Below are 18460 nucleotides of genomic sequence, written 5' to 3'. Positions count from 1 at the left end.
TCCTGGAACTAGAGTTGCAGACAGTTGTTAGATGCCTGGTAACTGCTGGGAAGTAAAGCTGGGTTCTCTGGAGGAACAGTCAGTGCCCTATTGCTCAGCCTTCTTTCCAGCCCTGTCTTTAAAAACAAACAAGCAAAAACCCCCAAAACCAATTAATTGTAAGTACATGCATGGATGTGTGTACATAAAATTTTACTGTCTTGCTTTACTGAAACGTTTAGACATAGACATAAAGACATGAAAACATTGATACCTGAAGTAAAATTTGCACAGAGCCTGTCACTGTGCCTGGGCTAACTCCCAGCATGCATTGCCACTTCCCTTCTATTACAGTGGCTTAGGGGAGACCATGGAGACTATGGAACTGGCAAATTTTATGTCTATGGTGACACGCTGGTTTGTAGAGAAGTAAGAATCTAGCTTAGATGTCTAGGCTGGCCTGGGCAGTTCCCTACACTGTCCTGTTCCGACATGAAATCCCACAGAATCCAAGAATTTTAAATTAGTCTCCTTTCCCGGACATCATGAAAACACCAAGTAAGGACAACAGAACATAGTTTTGCTAAGCTTGGGGGCTTTAGTGACTTTCAAATGCAGCCACCCACTTGTCCTCCATTGTCACCCTTGCTGCAGTTTGTGATCAAAAGCTTTCCTGTGGGGGCTGGAGAGATGGCTCACAGGTTAAGACCACTGGCTATTCTTCCAGTGGTCCTGCGTTCAATTCTCAGCAACCACACGGTGGCTCACAACCATCTGTAATGAAACCTGGTGTCTTCTTATAAATAAATAAATCTTAAAAAAAAAAAAAAAACAGCTTTCCTGTGCCCACTTTATCTCTAGGAGAAAGATGTGCTCCCAGCAATGCCTGAGACAACTGGAAAGCTCAAGCTTATTTATCATACCAGAATAGACCAAGTTCTCTTCTCACTGTTTACAGAACATATGGAAGGTTCTGTCTGTGAAGGAAGAAGCTGTCAAACAGCATCTCTCCACTTTAATAGCCATACAATTGGTGGCTATCCTGATCCAACCCAGAACAAAGAAAAGCACTTATGTTCAAGGAGAACTCAAGAGTTAGTATTTTGGATGTCTACCATCTTTTCCTCTACTTTATGTCCTTCTGAATTGAGTCAACTCAAGGTTCACTAGTATCTTTGCTGAGAGAGAAGGGAAAATGTTGAAACTAAACTCTGTCATCACACCACCGTCAAGTGTAACAAGGGGGTTTGTGGAGGAAAAGAATAGAAATGCCCAGCTAAAGCAGCTTCATGGCTGAAATCAGACAAGCGGTTTCCCATCTTTGTCCTGTCTACCACTGTCAGCAGAGAGTGAATGGCTATCCCATCACCACAGGAGAGCAGCCTTCTCGGATGCATTGACACAATAGCAGCTCAGGGTTAATGAACACACAGCATAGGCAGCCGGCTCACGTATATGTATAGAAACATCATGGAGTCCTATGTTCCACTTGCAACTCCCCCACAGTATCAACTCAAGCTCTGTGATGGGCTGAACAGCATCTCCCTCAGATTCATACAGTTGAACACCGACTCTTTGAAGCTCACAGTGTGACTGCATCTGTGGAGGAACTGGAGATGTTTGGAAGAGTGGGCCCTGACCCAGGACGGCCGGCGCACTTAAAGCAGAGATGAGGCGACACATACAACAGAAACACAATGGGAAGCCCACAGAGGGAAGCACTCATTTTCTAGCCCCGAAGAGAGCTTCAGAAGCCCAATTCTCCACAGCCTGACCTTGGTCTTCTACTCCAGAAGTGTGAAGAAATAACTCTCTGCTTAAGTGACATGTGTGGCACTCTGGTATGGCAGTCTGTTATGGCTAGAACATGAATTACCACCTGCCCCCATAGGCCGACGAGTTAAGGCTTGGACCCCAGCTGGTGGTCCAACTTTGGTGAACAGTGGAACTTCATGGCAGCAGAAGAAGCAGGCTTCTAGGAGCTTCTATCCTGTCCTCGCCCCTTCCTGTCCCTTTCTGGGTTGCTCTGTAATGACACAAGCAACCTCTACCAAAAACCCCTTAGCCTGAGACTCAGAGCAACCTTGGACTAACATATTTGAAATTAGGAATGAGGGCTGGAGAGATGGCTCAGTGGTTAAGCACACTGGCTGCTCTTCCAGAGGTCCTAAGTTCAATTCCCAGTACCCACATGGAGGCTCACAACCATCTCTAGTGGGATCTGATACCCTCTTCTGGTATAAAGTCAATAGAGCACTCATATATATATATATATAAAATAAATATTTTAAAAAGTTAGGAATGAAATAAATATTTCCCCCTCTAAGTTGTATTTCTAAGGTATTTTGTTATATAAACAAGAAACAAAATTAAAATCTAGACTAATAGCCATAGAAAGCTAATGTAGGTCCTACTGTCTCTTTTGGAGATTAAAATACATTTTTTTTCTCTCTCTCTGTGTAGCCCTGGCCATCCTGGAACTCTGTAGACCAGGCTGGCCTCAAACTCCTAGATCCACCTGCCTCTTCCTCACAAGTGCTAGGATTAAAGGTGTGTGCCACCACCGCCCGGCAAAAATCAAATTCTTAAAAGCAATGGGAATCACTGAAGACTGCAGGTGTAAGAGTGCCACAATTCTATTTACAGTCAAAAACTCAACTTGCCTTCCTTTGGAAACCGGTTAGAACCTGCCAAACTGGCTGTGGACAAAGCAGCCATGAGGCTACCAATTTAGTTCAGGTAAGAAATGATGACTCCATCTAACGTCTGCAGTGAGAGAGAAAAACCGAGCCACTGTTCAGAGGTAGAGGAAACAGCCCCATGACCATCTGGGCAGGGGTCAGGAGGTCACAGAGGGATAGAAAGATGGAGAATGGCTGCCGGTTTGCTGGAAAGAGATGTTGGAGGGACAGACCTGAAATCAGCAACACAAAGGCTGGTTCAGGCGGTGGATCCAATGTATACTTCCAGACAAGGCTCAGGAAGGCAGAGATCACCCAGAAAATACCGAAGTAAGTCTGGAAAGGACAGCCAGGTAAGAGAAACAAACTCAGGAGTCACTGACACCAGACCAGACTGCCCGGGAAAAGAACACAGTACAAGAAACGGAGGTGCCCAGGCTCGGGATTTAGGGCAAGTACTCCTGGATAAAGAGCGAGTAGCCCCAGCTTTACACACCCTCCATACGTGCTATTTAGAAGTGTGTAGTGGCTATTTATCACATTATTAAATGAATCGGGAAGTTAGTATACAGACAGAAAAACTGGGTGGCTTGTTCTGAAATATGCCTTCCACCTTCCATTTTCCTGTACAATCCACTGATGCCACTAACTGTTAACTAGACAGATGGAGACTAAAAGATGTCCTCTCTCCCTCTCCTGCCTTCTACACGTAAGATTACAGCTAGAAATCCACTCAGGAAATTCATTATTTCTATTGTCTGGGCTAATCTTAGGTGTCAATATACCAAACTTAAACGTTTTATATTTGATATGAAAATATGGCAAAGTAAAAATGAAAGAACACAAATGGGTATTCTGCCAACGTCTTGAGAAAGATCACTTTTCTATTCCTCTTCATTTTTAATTTGTAAGCGTATCCAGCAGAACTTGGATAATGTTGCACGTACCCATTAGTAAATTCCCATGGAAATAGAATGTAGTAAGGTCTTCAGAACAATTTGACTGATGAAAGATGACACTAAGAATATCTTCTGCTTTCCCATTAGTGAGGAACACAAATACATTTTGAAAAGAGAAATGCACCAATTTTGTCACAAGTTATCTAAGCAGAAATAATAAAAATATCCCAGATAAGAATTACAATTTATATTGCTCAGCTTTCAAATCTAAATTGAATATCAAAATTAGAAATGCTACAATTATCCTTTCACTGAGAGGCACGAAGGCAGAATACTCCTGCAAGGGAAAGGCTACCAGCTCTCGTTCAGTTGGACCTAAAACACTTTGTTTGGTCTCTGGAGAGGTTTTCTTTTCGGGTGAGGAGCCTAGGCAGAGAGCACGTAAATAACATTCCATCCTACCAAACGAGTGCATTGAACAAACACCATTAGGCATCATTCACTTAGTAAATATCTCTGTGGATTATATGGCTATAACTATATGTAACTAGAGATAATTCTAAATATATTCCAGCATATTTACAATTAGTTGTTCACTGTCTTTATTAAGTATTAGTGTTCAAAAATGACCAATACAATGTCAGCTCTTAAAGACCAAATAAGCTATGACCTCTATCTACATGTCCAAGCCACTGGCCATTTCTCTCACCCACAGCGTCTGATCATTCAAAGACACTGAGCTACGTGTGTGTTATTGATGTGAGGCAGCCTCACCTCCTAAGACTTTTTTGTTTATTTGTTTTATGACTTAAGGATGCTAAAAAGTGTATCTGCATCAGCAAATGAGGCCTCTGAACTGAGGTAGTTAAATACAAAAATGTCAGTTAGAAAGTACTGTCAAGAAACCTGCTCCACAAAGACAGAAGGATGTTCACAAATGACAGAGATGAGGCCAGTCACCATTCTTGCTCTGTGTCACGGAGGCAGTAGATGGTTACAGACTTTGATTTCAACGTCAAGATGGTTCAGAGGGGGAAAAAATCCCCTTCCCATGAATATGCACAATCATTTCCACTTAACACAGAAACACTCACGAACTAGGATGAGGTAAAATAGCCAATAAATATAGGTCTTGAGGTGTCTAGCTATCTTAAGTTAAAAGAAATATAATGTAAGGCTAAGGCTTCAATTCCCCAAAATATGCTGAAAAATTAATGAACTGTCTTAACTTTGATGATAAAAACAAAACAAAAAGAACAAAAACAAGCCTCTTGTGAAATTTTCACAAAAGTGATCATCACCAAGTTTAGAACTTTAATTTCAAACAAAAGAATAAAAGTGTTATCTCAATGGACATACAAGATCCAGAACACAGCAATAGAAATGATCACCTTTACAGGGCACGGAGCTAACTTTTGTTATTTCCTCCAAGCCCCGAGATTCCAAAGTCTGTGGAAAATACTGCCCACTCCAGCAATTCCCCAAATCTCACAGGCATGACCCTGTTCTATGAGGAGGCGTTCTGAGAACCTGAGACTATGTCAGAGATGATGAAAATTTAAAAGGACATCTGCCACCAATGGAGGCAAGCCACAGATAGCATCTGCCAAGGCTATATCAACCAAATAATAACTTTGTTTTTTAATCTCTAAAAAGTATATTTTAGCAAAATGCTTATCTGCTTTAGAACACAATAGTATACAAACTGCAAAAGCAAATTCCAAGCTCATTAGTGTGGCATTCACCAAAATTTGGCCCATGTTTTGTAAAGACTCAAATTCTGGCGTCATCTTGCATGCAGATGGATGGGGCATCAAGGAGAGCACCGACAGTGTTTCACACACTGTCCTCTGGATCCTGGCTCTTGCTATTGCTGTTCTAGGAGGATCCCAACTGAATGCACAGACACACGCGTGCACACACTCTCGCACACAGCTCAGCTGACACCAAAGCCTCCTCCTCTGAAAGCATACTGAACACGGAGTCTACCCGAGAATGGAACCTGTGTAAAGGACGACACTATTTTTCTATTCAGGTACAGTACTTGACTCTGCTTAGAAAATAGTAGACCTAATAACATAATCATCAAACTACAACAATTGATTCTCAATAAATTTGAAAAAAAAAATGGCTCTCACCTCAAGCTGGTTAAAGCAGAAAACCTGGCATTTCACACTACTTAGCTGAGAAGAAAATGTAGCAGTCTGGCTGCCAACATGATAACAAAGCATTTTGGCTGAAAATCTTTAAGTAACACAAAAGTCGTAGAACAGTGTACACTTCACTGCGTTTAATTGGATCAATTAATCCTGGCCATCTGACCCGTGATCTGCATACACTCTTTACTCTTCACTCGGGCTAGAAGAGGCTTTCTTCTTACAGAGACACAACAATGTGTGGCCGTCCCATCAGCAGAGTTCTCTTCTGTAAGGTGGGCCGTGCACTGCACACACACTTGGAGCCAATCAAAAATGTACCCCATGCAGTATTCATTAACTGTAATGCATTATGTGTGTGCCGATATATCATTATGATATTAGGCTTTGGTGTGGATACATTTAGCTATGGTTGCTGAATCTAATCAGCAAGATGAGAGGTTTTGAATAACATTACTCGAAGTTCTTTAAACAGAAGTAGTTCAGAATGGAGCCTTTTCTGTATTAAATACTATAGGCGATGCTTTATGTTTTCTGGAAAATGGAAATTATTATAATCAGAAGCACTTTTGCTAAAACATTACCATTTGGAATAACCGTATTATTTCCCAGAATGCTTTAGTACCCTGGCTGAGGGACTCTGGGTAAACAACAATCTCTAAGTTAGACTCATGCTGTTTCCAGAATGCAGTGTAAAAGACTTGGACTTCAACAGCCAAAGTTTGGGATCTATTGTTTTCTTAAAATCAGTATTGACAAAAATCTGTGTGATACATTGGCACTTTCCAGAGCTACATTATATTTGTCCTAAATTAAATGACTGACCACAGTCAACAGTGTACAAAAAATATAAAGGTATATGCCAGCTCCTTCCTTCTCCCCCACCTCTCTGCCCAATTCCTTTTTTATTTCCTTTTCAGTGTCTCCTGGGGTAGCTCAGGCTGGCTGAGCTCATCTCTCAGAATCTACAGTCATGAGTCACTATGTCCAACTGATTTAATTCTTCAAAACAATTTGTGCTGTTAAGTCCATTTGAAGGAAGAGGACCAATGCGTCCCTTGACATCTCACATCCAGTCACCATTTACACTTACCTGCTCAGGGGCTGCTTCATCAGGATGAAAAGACACACTCAGCATTGTGTCAGTTATGAAATGGACTTAACTAGTCCCCTGTGAAAGCTGACGATCCACCACTGACTGCAGAGTTACAGGAAGTACTAATCACACCCAATACCTAGGAACCCAGTTTTCCTAAAGACAGTCAAGGATAAAACACAAGTTGATAGAATGTGGGAGTAACTCAAGGCAGCAACTGTCCAGAGGACACTTTAGCCTGTAACAGCCCTGTTCTGAACATACTGTGGCCATAGCTGAAATCGCTTTCCCCTCCCCGTTAGAGCCTTGTAAACTGTAACTGTGAACCTGACTGCAATTGTAAAGTCATCCTGGCGTCAACTGAACTAATGATGCATATTCTACAAAAGTAAGTGCTTTTAACTAGTTGATACATTTCTAATCCTCAGCCAAGAGCTCATGACCAGTATTTTCATTTTATGTTTAAACTATTAGTTTGTGGCAGCTGCTGTGAATTCAACACAGGCAACACCATTCTATAATTCAATCTGTACTATGATACTTGAGACAAAGATGGAACACATGTTTTACAGGGGGAAAATAACATTGGAGAATTCGACTTACTTTTTTAATAGCAGTTTTATAGAAATTCTCATATGCCATTCAGTTCATTCATTTAAAGTGAGTAATTCAGCCCCAAGGCTGTACTCTCACAGTTAATTCTAGAAATCCTCATCACCTCTAAAGCAGTCCAGGACCTCTAGCCACTGCCTGCTAACACTTAGTAATTACTCTGCCCCCCTCAAAGCCCTGGACAGTCAGAATCTAGTTTACTGGTCTGCTTGTCTGAAAAAAATATAAAAATTTAACATAATCATGTATAAGCGACATTTTTTGACTAGCTTCATATTGTGTTTCCAAGACAGTATCCACATAGTATGTATCGCTAAGCATAAAAGTATGGTCCAATTAAAGCAACTAAAATTATTGGGATTGGATTTTATAATTCAGATTTAACAAGTCATGCATGACACAAACATATACCTAAACACAGTACATAACAAACAATGCTGACATAATTTGATGTTTCTGACAATTAAAATAAAATATAGCATATAAGCATGATTCACAAACACATTTTATTTATCTTAAAGAATAATGTTAAGAATTATTTTTTTCTCTTCCTGGAAACCTGTTTCATATTTCAGAATTCTCTTGAAATGTCATCTCCTCTGTGAAACCTTGTTTGAGTCTTCCCAACTCCCACCACCCTGGACGCGTGCTGCGCTTCTCTCATACAGTGGGATTTCTGTTAGTAAAATGTATGTATGTACATACTGCAATGATGTACTACTGCAATGGAAGCTTTCATATCACGCAGGAAGCTCCTTGACATCAAGGGCAGTGCCGTATATATTTTTAATAACTAGTAATGCAGAACACGAACACTGTAGGTTAATCCCTCCCCCCCCCACACACACATACACATTGGGGATTTATCTGTAAAACCAACTTTTCCTCTGAAAACCAGGACTCAATAAAGCTAGGGCAGAGTTCCACCAGTCTAAGCACAGGATTATGAGTATATACATTAACATAGCTCAGAGCAAATCTGGCCAACTGTAGCATTAATCATAATGACCAAGGCCTAACATCTATAAAACACCTATATAAACTATGACCTTTTTACTTCATTCATGTATTTAATTTCCTGATTACATATTTCCTTTAACCCTGCAAGTCAAACTCATTAGATATGTTCTGATGCTTTGATGACTTGTATAAAATATTGTGTGGTTTTGGGGTTTCAGAGTAATTTCATTTTTTAACATATTTTTATAAGCAACATGCTAAGGTGTTGGGGCTAGGGCAATGATCAATACATACAACTTTTGCTTTACTTGAACTTAAATGTCCAAGAGAGATAAATGGAAAGAACAAAATAACTTGAATGCTATAACAGTCAAGGTACTGTGGAGTGAATAGAAGATTCATAATAGAAATGATAGGTAATCTAAGATCAGAAAGATAAAGTCTTGAACAGGACAAGATAGGGAGACCGCAAAAGGAAGAAGTAGACTAATGTGATAATAATAGAACTAGAGGTAACGGAGGTCTGAATTAGGGTAGCTGTAGTTGAAAATTAAAAGAAACACATGCATTTAAGAGGCATTTAAGAAATAAGATCTGAAAACTCAGTGCCTCTTTCAATGAGAAATGTGTGAGATACAAGGTATTAGGAATGAAAGACAAGCATCAGGCTTGGGAAAACGATGAGCAGGGCCAGTCACTGAGATAGGATGAGGGTGAAGGAAGAGGTCTTGGGTTGTCTTAGTTAGGTTTCTATTGCTTTGGTGAAACCATGACCAAAAACCAAGTTGGGGAGGAAAAGGTATATTTGGCTTATGTTTCCATATCACTGTTTATCATCGAAGGAAGTCAGGACAGGAACTCAAACAGCAGGAACCTGGAGGCAGAAGCTGATGTGAAGGCCATGGAGGGGTGCTGCTTACTGGCTTGTTCATCATGGCTAGCTCAGCCTGCTTTCTTATAGCACCCAGGACCTTCAGCCTAGGGATGTCACCACCCACAATGGGCTGGGCCCTCCTCCATCAATCACTAATAAAGAAAATGCCCTACAGGCCTGCTACAGTCCAATCTTATGGAGGCATTTTCTTAATTGAGGTTCCTTCCTCTCGGAAGACTTTAGCTTGTGTCGAGTTGACATAAAACCATCCATTACAGGGATGGAACAGAGTAGGAACCATGAGTTCAGTTTAATACATATTGATTTGGAAGTGTCTTTGGATAATCAAGTAGAAAAAAAAACCATCAAGCTATTAAATATATGAATTTATTAAGGTTAGAGACTTGGGGTGTAGATAAACTTCAAGGCCTAAGGACAGGGAGCAAGTTAAGAATTCTAGCTAAAGGACTACAGGGTAGTTCCCAAGGATAATACTTGGAGAAAACCAAGAATAAATACTGAAGGCACACCAACCATGAAGGGAATGCCTCGAGGGGTGGATGGAAACCAGAAAAGGACTATCACGGCTCCTGGAGAGTTACAAGAGCTATGATTAGGACAGCAACAGCTCCCAGTAATCCAACTGAGACAAGGAGTGGTACATTTTTATTCTAGAGTCAAGAAGGGGAGGTTACTGACACCGAGAGTGTAGAGAGGAGCCAAGCCCAGTATGCCCAGAAGAGGGCAATATGGAGCAAGGTCGTTCAGTGACCAGGAGCTGGTCTGCTATAACCCAGGTGCTGCATCAGAAAGACTATCAGTTTTCTAAAATGAAGGCTTCCTGGGACACAGCCACACTGGCTACGGCTGCTTCTTTATTACAGTCACTGGACTGGGCATTCGGCAAGCCTGACCTATTTATGATCTGGCTTTTAATGCAAGTTTGCTAATCACTTTTGCCACTAATGTCTTAAATTATTAGTTCTATTTACCAAGTGACCTAACGAGCACTCGCCTTCCTTACTGCATTCACGCTGCCTGTTAAAAGGACATGTTGCTTGTATGTCAACGAGTAAGTGAAATCTGAATGAACAGTGTAATTGCTCATTTCAAAGTTGAAATGTCAGCCCTTCACTGTCATCCGACACATCTCTGGTTTATAGAAAAGGCTGATGACAGTTTCAGAGGCTTGGGACAAACAGAACCCACCACCCAGCAGCTCATATTTATATGAATTTCACAAATGTCAGTAATGACTCATATAAACTTCATGAATTAATGCAATTTTAATGTTGACATGTTAAAAAAGACATGTTAAGAAAGTATGTTCCCAAGGTTTTTTTTTTCTCTTTTTAACAGCTTATTAGTAATAGGGCTTTGGAGCTTTTTTTTTCAAACCACTAGTGGTTAGTTCCAAGTATTTTATTTCATGTATTCACATGACGTCAACAGAAATGTATCTGAGTATGATTTTAGGAACTTCAGTTTCTCTAAAGAAGGAAGAAGCCAGAGGTGGCTGGGAAACATTCCGGCCGGCTGTTCTCCTGCTTATTCCATGTGGCCTCGCTGGAATGACTCCTGGCGTAACAAAGCCTTACATTTGGCTTAATGCTTTGTATCTGTTACTGATTAGAGAGGCTAAGTGCCTTTTGAGTTCAGTCATTAATATTAATGAATTTCGTGACCCAGGCCAACTTAGTAAAACAAACTTTAAACTACCCTGCTAAGAAGTTCTCAATAATTTGGAACTCAAAATTGCCTGTTAGAGCGCTGGAAAAAAAACAAAGGCATTTCCTACCTGGATGTGGGAAAATGACAAAATGGTGAGAGCATTTCTCCAACACATCGCTTTGTGAATGTGGGTCACATATGGCTGCTTCGCAATCATAGGCTAATGGAAGAGGGAATTAAGACGGAACAGTCCCCCAAAGGCTTGAGGACAATGTAAATATAAGTTAATTCTGGCTGCAGTGTGGCTCAGTTGGTAAAGTGTTGGCTAAGCCCTGTACAGCCTGGGATTGAAAGTGTAGAACAGGGGGAACAATGAAGAAGATAAATCAACATTCCTCACCTCCCCCCCAAAATCTAGGCAAAACCTGTTCAGTTCCAGAGTAGTAAGAAGTGATTTTTACTTGTAAATTAGCTCAGAGTTAGCAAATATAAAACTGTAAGATTTCTGGGATATATTCTAATAGTTGTGAAAAATATGTGCGCCATGTAGTTGGAGGAAAAGTTAAAAGTTTTGTAAAAAACAGAATGCTAAAAACAAATGTCGGAGGGCATTTCATAAATATGATCATGATATCAGGATTACTTTTTGTTTGTTTGTTTTTTGAGACAGGGTCTCTCTATGTAGTCCCGGCTGACCTGGAACATACAGAGATCCTCCTGCCTCTGTCTCCTGAGTGCTGGTATTAAAGGTATGCACCACTATACCTTACCAAAATTGTCTTTTTTTAATAGTATTATTTTTAGAGGGGAAAGGGCCAACCTGCAGAATACTCTACTCTAAGCAGAAGCGTAAAGAGTTAGTCTCTTTTCTCATGCAAGGTTATTTCAGGTTCAAATCACAACTAGCTATTTTTTAACTTCTCATGAGCACAGATCAGCAAAAAAGTGAAGATTAATGCTTTAAAAATATTCATAAATAAATGTCTGAAATGGACTGAGTCTATAAAACTCATTTCAGTGGGGACTGAATGCAGAAATTAAGCTATAGTATTTGTTAATATTCTGACTCGTCCCTTGGGGCCGCTCTGCATCCTGACATAAAGAAAAACCCTCTTCTTCCTCTCTCTCTTCCATGCTCTCTCTCTCTCCACTCCCACGAGGTGTGCACCCCTCGACCCCCCCCTCTCTTTCTTCTCTCCCTCTTCCCTGTCTTCTCTTCGTCTCTTTACTATAACCAACCATTTCCGCATGGATGCAGCATCTGGGTTGTGAATGTTCACCTGCCGTGCCCGCATGGTGTGGATTGCCAGCCAGCCCTTCGCTGTATCTGCCCAGCATGCCAGCATGTTCCCCTGTACATGCAGGATACCCTCGGGGTCCCCCATTCATAATTCATAACAGTATTGATATTAACGGCATCTTAAAAACCTTTTTAACACAAGAAAACAAGATGAAATGTCAACTGCCCTCAACTCAGGCTTTAACAGAGACTTAGGGATATAACTTTTTCATAGTGGGCTGTATGACTGCATGTCATTTTTTTCAGAGTATAAACTTACCTCAAAAATCAGACAATATCTTGGAACACAAGAATCAACCATATTTTACATTTAGATGACACAGTTTTTACGGAGCTTAAGATAATCTGCAGGATCTACCAGAAATGATCTCTCTCCATCAAACTCCAGCCCCGAGACATAAATAAAGGAAGGTAAGTGACAAGTTAGCCACAGGACACCGTGTGCAAGCCTGTCTTTACAGGAGACGACAGTGCTGTCTCCATATAAAACACACAGAGCTCAGCACGGCACACACTTCTAGTCTAAAATGAAGCCTGGCCTTGTCCTTTCTCTGGGTCGGAATTAACAGTTTCTTGGACTCCGATAAGTGAGGTGAGAGAAGAGTTGGAAAAAGTAAAATCTTTGCACACTGAGTGCTATTTTGCAGGTCATGATAATGTCAGGTGCTGTGAAATAAAACACCAGATTACAGACCTTACCAGATGAACTTCCCTTTAACAGTCATTTTGGCAATTACTAAAGAGATCGACCTAGTATATCACATAGAACCACTGCTCCATACAGATATTCAAAATTTGACCTCAAGTATATTAGGGTGAACTTGTAGAAGAAAATCCTTTTTTGTTCTCCAAGCAGCTCATCTCGTACTTTCTTCACCAGAAGTCCTCTCAGGAGAACACATATCTGTGCAGGGAGACCTGGGTGGGCCTCACACAGCAAGAGCACACTGGAGTCAGGCACGATTTTGCCTTGAATTAGGTTCACATTGTGAATAAAGCCCACTTCTCTCTAATTCTTCCCAGGAAGTGTGATGTCCTCTAATTCAAATGTATCTTTTTTTTTCTTCAAGACAGGGTTTCTCTGTGTAGCTTTGGAGACTGTCCTCGAACACGCTTGTAGACCAGGCTGACCTGGAACTCACAGAGATCCACCTGCCTCTGCCTCCGAGTGCTAGGTATATACAGTATTCTGCCTGCATGTATCCCTGCACGCCAGAAGAGGGCACCAGAGCTCATTATAGATGGTTGTGAGCCACCATGTGGAAGCTGGGAATTGAACTCAGGACCTCTGGAAGAACAGCCAGTGCTCTTAACCGCTGAGCCATATCTCTCCAGTCTCAAATATAACTTAATATTTAATTAATGTTAACTAAGAAAAGTTTTTGGAACAAAATATGAACTAATCATTTTCTAAAATACCTGTGTGTGTATATATAAGCAAAAATTTGTTTATATATTACTGACATATTAAGAGAGTCTAAGCAAGCTCAATTTTTTGTTTGTTTGTTTTTCAAGACAGCGTTTTTCCTTGTGCCCAGGCTGTCCTGGAACTCACTCTGTAGACCAGGCCTTGAACTCACTGAGATCCACCTGCCTCTGCCTTCCAAACTTGTGCTACCACCACCCGGCTTCACAGCAAGTATTTTTTTTTTTTGAAACAGGGTTTCCCACAGAAAATTTTAATCATGACAATATTAAACCAACAGCAAAAATGTTTTAAATAATTTTAAAACATATTTAGTTATGAGAACATCAAACCTACTTCAAACTTTCCCCTTTCTACATTAACTGTTTCTGCTGATGACTAAAGTTAATTTCCAGAGCACTGTTTTCAAATATTTCACTTTTTAAAATGGAGAAATGGTCCCCAATAATACTTATTTACATTAGCCATTTTAAATGTAAGGCTGAAAAATATGAGAGAAGACCTGCCAGCCATTGTGCAACTGGGCCCAGCCTGGATCATGAATCGTTACAGAGAGGACTAACAAGGTCATAAAATGCTTTATTTTGTTCCTAAAACACAAAGAATAAAAAGCTTATTTTAGAAGAAAACATTTGGGAATTCAAAGACTTGCCAGCCACCACTTAGACAACAATCTAATTTATAGTGGGTACATTTATACATTTTACAATAATTAATGTACTTGAAAAAACCTAGTGCTACAAGATCAAGAGCAAGACAGAGATATTCACTTTCTCATTCCCTCCTAAGACAGTAATAGATGTTTGAGCAAGGACACATGAGCAACTACAAGAAATAAAGTATATCCCAATTGTACAGAAAGAAGAATCAAATAAGCCATGTTTGTAAATGGCACAATTCTCTAACAGAAGAAATGAAATATTTCATGACCAAATTGTTAGAACTTATAAAGGAATGCAGTACAGCCGCAGAATACAAAATCAGGCTACAGAAAGCTACAGCATTTTCATACACCAATAATGAAGTTGCTAAGAAAAAATTAAGAAAGCAAAAGTTAAAATATTTAGAAAAAAAGAACATAGAAAATGAAAGATATCTACAAAAAAATTACAAAACACTAATGAATAAAGTGATAAAGGATGCACACAGAAATGGGAAGATATTGTATGCTCATGGGTTAGAACAGTCAACAATACCCAACACAATCCATAGAGCCAATGTAATTCCTTTCTAATTACAAACAGCTTTCTAAGTAAAAAGAGAGGAGATTCCTAGAACCATATGGTACCAAGAGAGACCCAGAAAAGTTAAAGCAATGCTGAAGAGAGAGAAAGAAATCACTCCAGGGTGTGTGTGGGGTGGGGTGCTATGACCTAACTTTAAAACAGCACGTCACCAGTACGAAAGAGAAGCAAAGGCCAGCGCAAAAGAGAACTCAGAAATTAACTCAGGTTCATACAGCCATTAATTTTTGACAAAAGACCTCAAAAATGTACTATTAGGAAGTTTCATCAATAAATGCTGCTGGCCGTGTTGGATATCCAGAAATATGAAAGCAGATTCCGTTCTCTCAGAATACACAAAATACATCTCAAAACGTTACATATGAAATTACCGAACAAAATATAGTTGCCACTTTCCCAGATTTTAGCAATGTTTATTAGATGGGAGCCTAAAGGCACAAAAGGAAGAGGAGATAAATAGAACTGTATCAAATTACAAAGATTTTACACAGCCAAGAAAAGAATCAACACAGAGATAACTTATACAACAGGAGAAAATATCCGCAAACCATTCATCCAACAAGGGATAGATATTCAAAAATATACATGGGACTAAAACACCTGAAGACAACGAAACAAACGATCCGATTAAAGAGTGAGCCAAGGAAATGAACGGGTGCTTTAAAGAAGGCAGACGAGCTGCTAACAAATACTCGAAAAGTGCCCGGCCTCCCCACCCAAAAAGAACGCCACATAAAAGCATAATGGGATAGCCTTTCATCACAGTTGGCGTGGTTATTATATCTGGATACACATTTCATACACACATCTATACATTTTACACACATAGGTATACTTATATATGAAAATAAAACCATGAAAGATAGTGAGTGGGTGGAGAACAGGGGGAGGCGAGGAAGGAGAGATACGGGACAGCAGGATGCCTGCTGGTTCTTCAGTTGCAATGGGGTAACTCCCGGATAAATTAATGGGGTACTTAAAAAGTGACTTAAAGAGTACAAAATTAGCAACAAATAAAGATGACTGGTGGTTGAGTAGACAGAAATTCTTATTATCCAGATCTGATTACTATGCATTGTACACATGCTCTAAATTACCATGATGTATACCCCAGAGGGATGTTCAAATACTATACTTCAATAAAAAAAAAATGCTGGCCCTAAATCCAATCTTTAATTCTTAAAAAAATCCTGTATGCTAATTGCTAATGATAAAAACTAGCTGTTAATAATGTCCTCTTATAGTTCTGGGAATTAAAAATTAAAGAAAATAAAGACATACATCTTCTCTAAATTCTCTTAGGTCTAACCCTGAGTATTCTTTCAATTTAATTTAGAAGTGCAGTATAAATTCGTCTACAATATGTATTCGATTTTCACTTTGATAAAACTATATTAACTGATACTGGGACAGTATGCAAGGAATGTGGAAAAAATTTTAACATCATGGCCAACTTTGAGTCAACTGAATGTAAAAACAACTGGGCCCAAACAGAAAGAGATGAACGGAACTACTGGTCAGGAGAACACAGCATCTAGAGATTTAAAGTACGGGCTCTTAGGTCCAAATGCTTGTGTGCGAGTTCTCGCTCCACCATTTGCTAGCTGCTTGGCCTTACACAAAGTCATTAATGTTTTTTTCATAATAGTAAATGTTATAAATTAAGTAGTCAAGAACTCGTAGTTGGTATAACTAGAAAACTAGAGGAAGCAGAGTAATTACAAAGCCCAGACGCTGAGAACAGTGGGTCAGCAGCACCAGAGGCTGAAGGCAGTCATGTAGAGCAGATCTCCCATGTCCACAGCATGCTGAGATCGGTGACTGCTTTTTCCCCATGGTAGAGTGCACAGCATCTTCCGGCACCATGAGAGCCAGCCAGTGGGGATGAAGCTTTCAGATCAGCACCCATTTGACTTTTCCATGTTCACAACTCAAGCGAGTGGTGTCTGACCATCAAGTTCTGGAGGGTAACCAAGATCAGTATTTGGAAGTCTGTAGGAACCCACTGGCCAGCAGCTCAAGAAGAGGTAGCATGTTCCTGGTACTAGAGTTTTGTTTATTTGGTAGCATGAGGTAGGTATAGAGTTGGGGTACTGTCCCCAGTCCTCACAGTGACTGTGACAACATGCAGAAGAGCTGCACAGGCTCAAGCCAGACAAATGCCAGCACGGAAGGGGGCGTCGAACATGAAGTCCTATCCCAACTGGGGCACTGCTGGCATTCGACAGTTGCTAGGAGACGAAGAGTCAGTTTTCGGACACATCATAGGCCAACCATGCTGGAGATCAGCCACCACACCCGTGAGGAACTGGGCAGCACAGACTGGACTCTGCGGGGACGGGGAGGGGAGGGGGAGCAAACACGTGAAGATCAGCCCCCACACCCATGAGGAACTGGGCAGCACAGACTGGACTCGATGGGGATGGGGGGGGAGGGGGGAGGGGGAGGGGAGGGGGGGCAAACAGGAACAAACACGTGAAGGTGGACGCACAGTTGAGGGGTGCATCTGGGAGGAGCTGAGGAAGTAGGGTGGATATGATCAAAAGACAACATGTGAAACTCTCAAAGAAACAATAAAAATACTATTTTTAAAAAGTTTTAGAACAGAAACAGGCACACTAAAGCCACTAGTTAAATCCAAAGGAAGAAAATTAAGTTGGTAAGTGTGATGGCTGCTCTTGGTTATCAACTTGACTACACCTGGAATTAACTAAAAACCCAAGTGGCTGGGTATACCTGAGGGGGTTTTCTTGATTAATTATTTGAAGTAGAAAGGCTCACCCTAAATCCTGATCTTTTGAGGTGGTTTCAAAGACCCACCTTAAATCTGGGCCCCACCTTCTGGTGGCAGCCTCTCTAAATGACGTGGAAGAAGGAAGGTCTTGCTCTTTGCCTGCTTGCCCTCGCTCTCACTGGCAAGTCCATTCCTTCACTGGCAAAAGAGCCTACTTCTTCAGGATCCCAGAGTAGACTAGAATAGACTGGAATATAGGAGCAGCTGAGACATCCAGCCTCACGGACTGAACAACTGCTACATTCTTGGACTTTCCATCTGGAGACAGCCACTGTTGGAATAGTCAGCACATAACCTGTTAGCCACTCTAATATATCCCATCTCTCTCTCTCTCTCTCTCTCTCTCTCTCTCTCTCTCTCTCTCTCTCTCTCTCTCTCACACACACACACACACACACACACACACTATATCTATCATCTATCTGTCTATCTACCTTTATGTATATATGTATCTATATAGATGATTTAGATATAGATAGATTCATTTTATCAGTTCTGTTTCTCTAGAGAACCCTGACCAATACAGTAAGTGATGATAAAAGTCAGATAACAAGAAGTTAGTTGGGACTGGCGAAGCTTGGTTGACAGACATGAAGGAAACAAGATATCTGCACCCACACAAGAAGTGCAAAATAAGATGAGAAAACAGAATAAGGGAAGTAAGAGACAGTTGTTAGATATTCGAACCAATTTTCATACCAACCAGGCGAATGTCAAATGAAGTCACTGCTGTGAAAGCTGTTGTCATGGGGGTGTACTTTGGGGGAT

The 18460-nt window shown here is 40.6% G+C and overlaps 1 protein-coding gene across 5 annotated transcripts in view; it reads right to left on the bottom strand.

The window, feature by feature from the left end:
* Nucleotides 1-18460, bottom strand: part of Commd10 (COMM domain containing 10) — a 128100-nt gene that overhangs the window by 4571 nt on the left and 105069 nt on the right. For 3 of the 5 annotated variants that reach the window (XM_052742153.1, XM_052742156.1, XM_052742157.1), the window contains exon 6: nt 5598-17227. The exons of the other annotated variants lie outside the window; for them this stretch is intronic. In XM_052742153.1, the coding sequence (XP_052598113.1) occupies nt 17093-17227 (135 nt within the window). In that variant the 3' untranslated portion in view covers nt 5598-17092. Of the gene's footprint in view, nt 1-5597; nt 17228-18460 lie in introns of those variants that run through there. 5 annotated transcript variants of the gene reach the window in all.

Source organism: Peromyscus californicus, unplaced genomic scaffold (assembly GCF_007827085.1).
Source record: "Peromyscus californicus insignis strain IS unplaced genomic scaffold, ASM782708v3 Scaffold_17__1_contigs__length_78620276, whole genome shotgun sequence".
Taxonomy (NCBI): domain Eukaryota; kingdom Metazoa; phylum Chordata; class Mammalia; order Rodentia; family Cricetidae; genus Peromyscus; species Peromyscus californicus.
The sequence above is the reverse complement of the archived record's forward strand: the minus strand, read 5'-3'. Positions and strand labels throughout refer to the sequence as shown.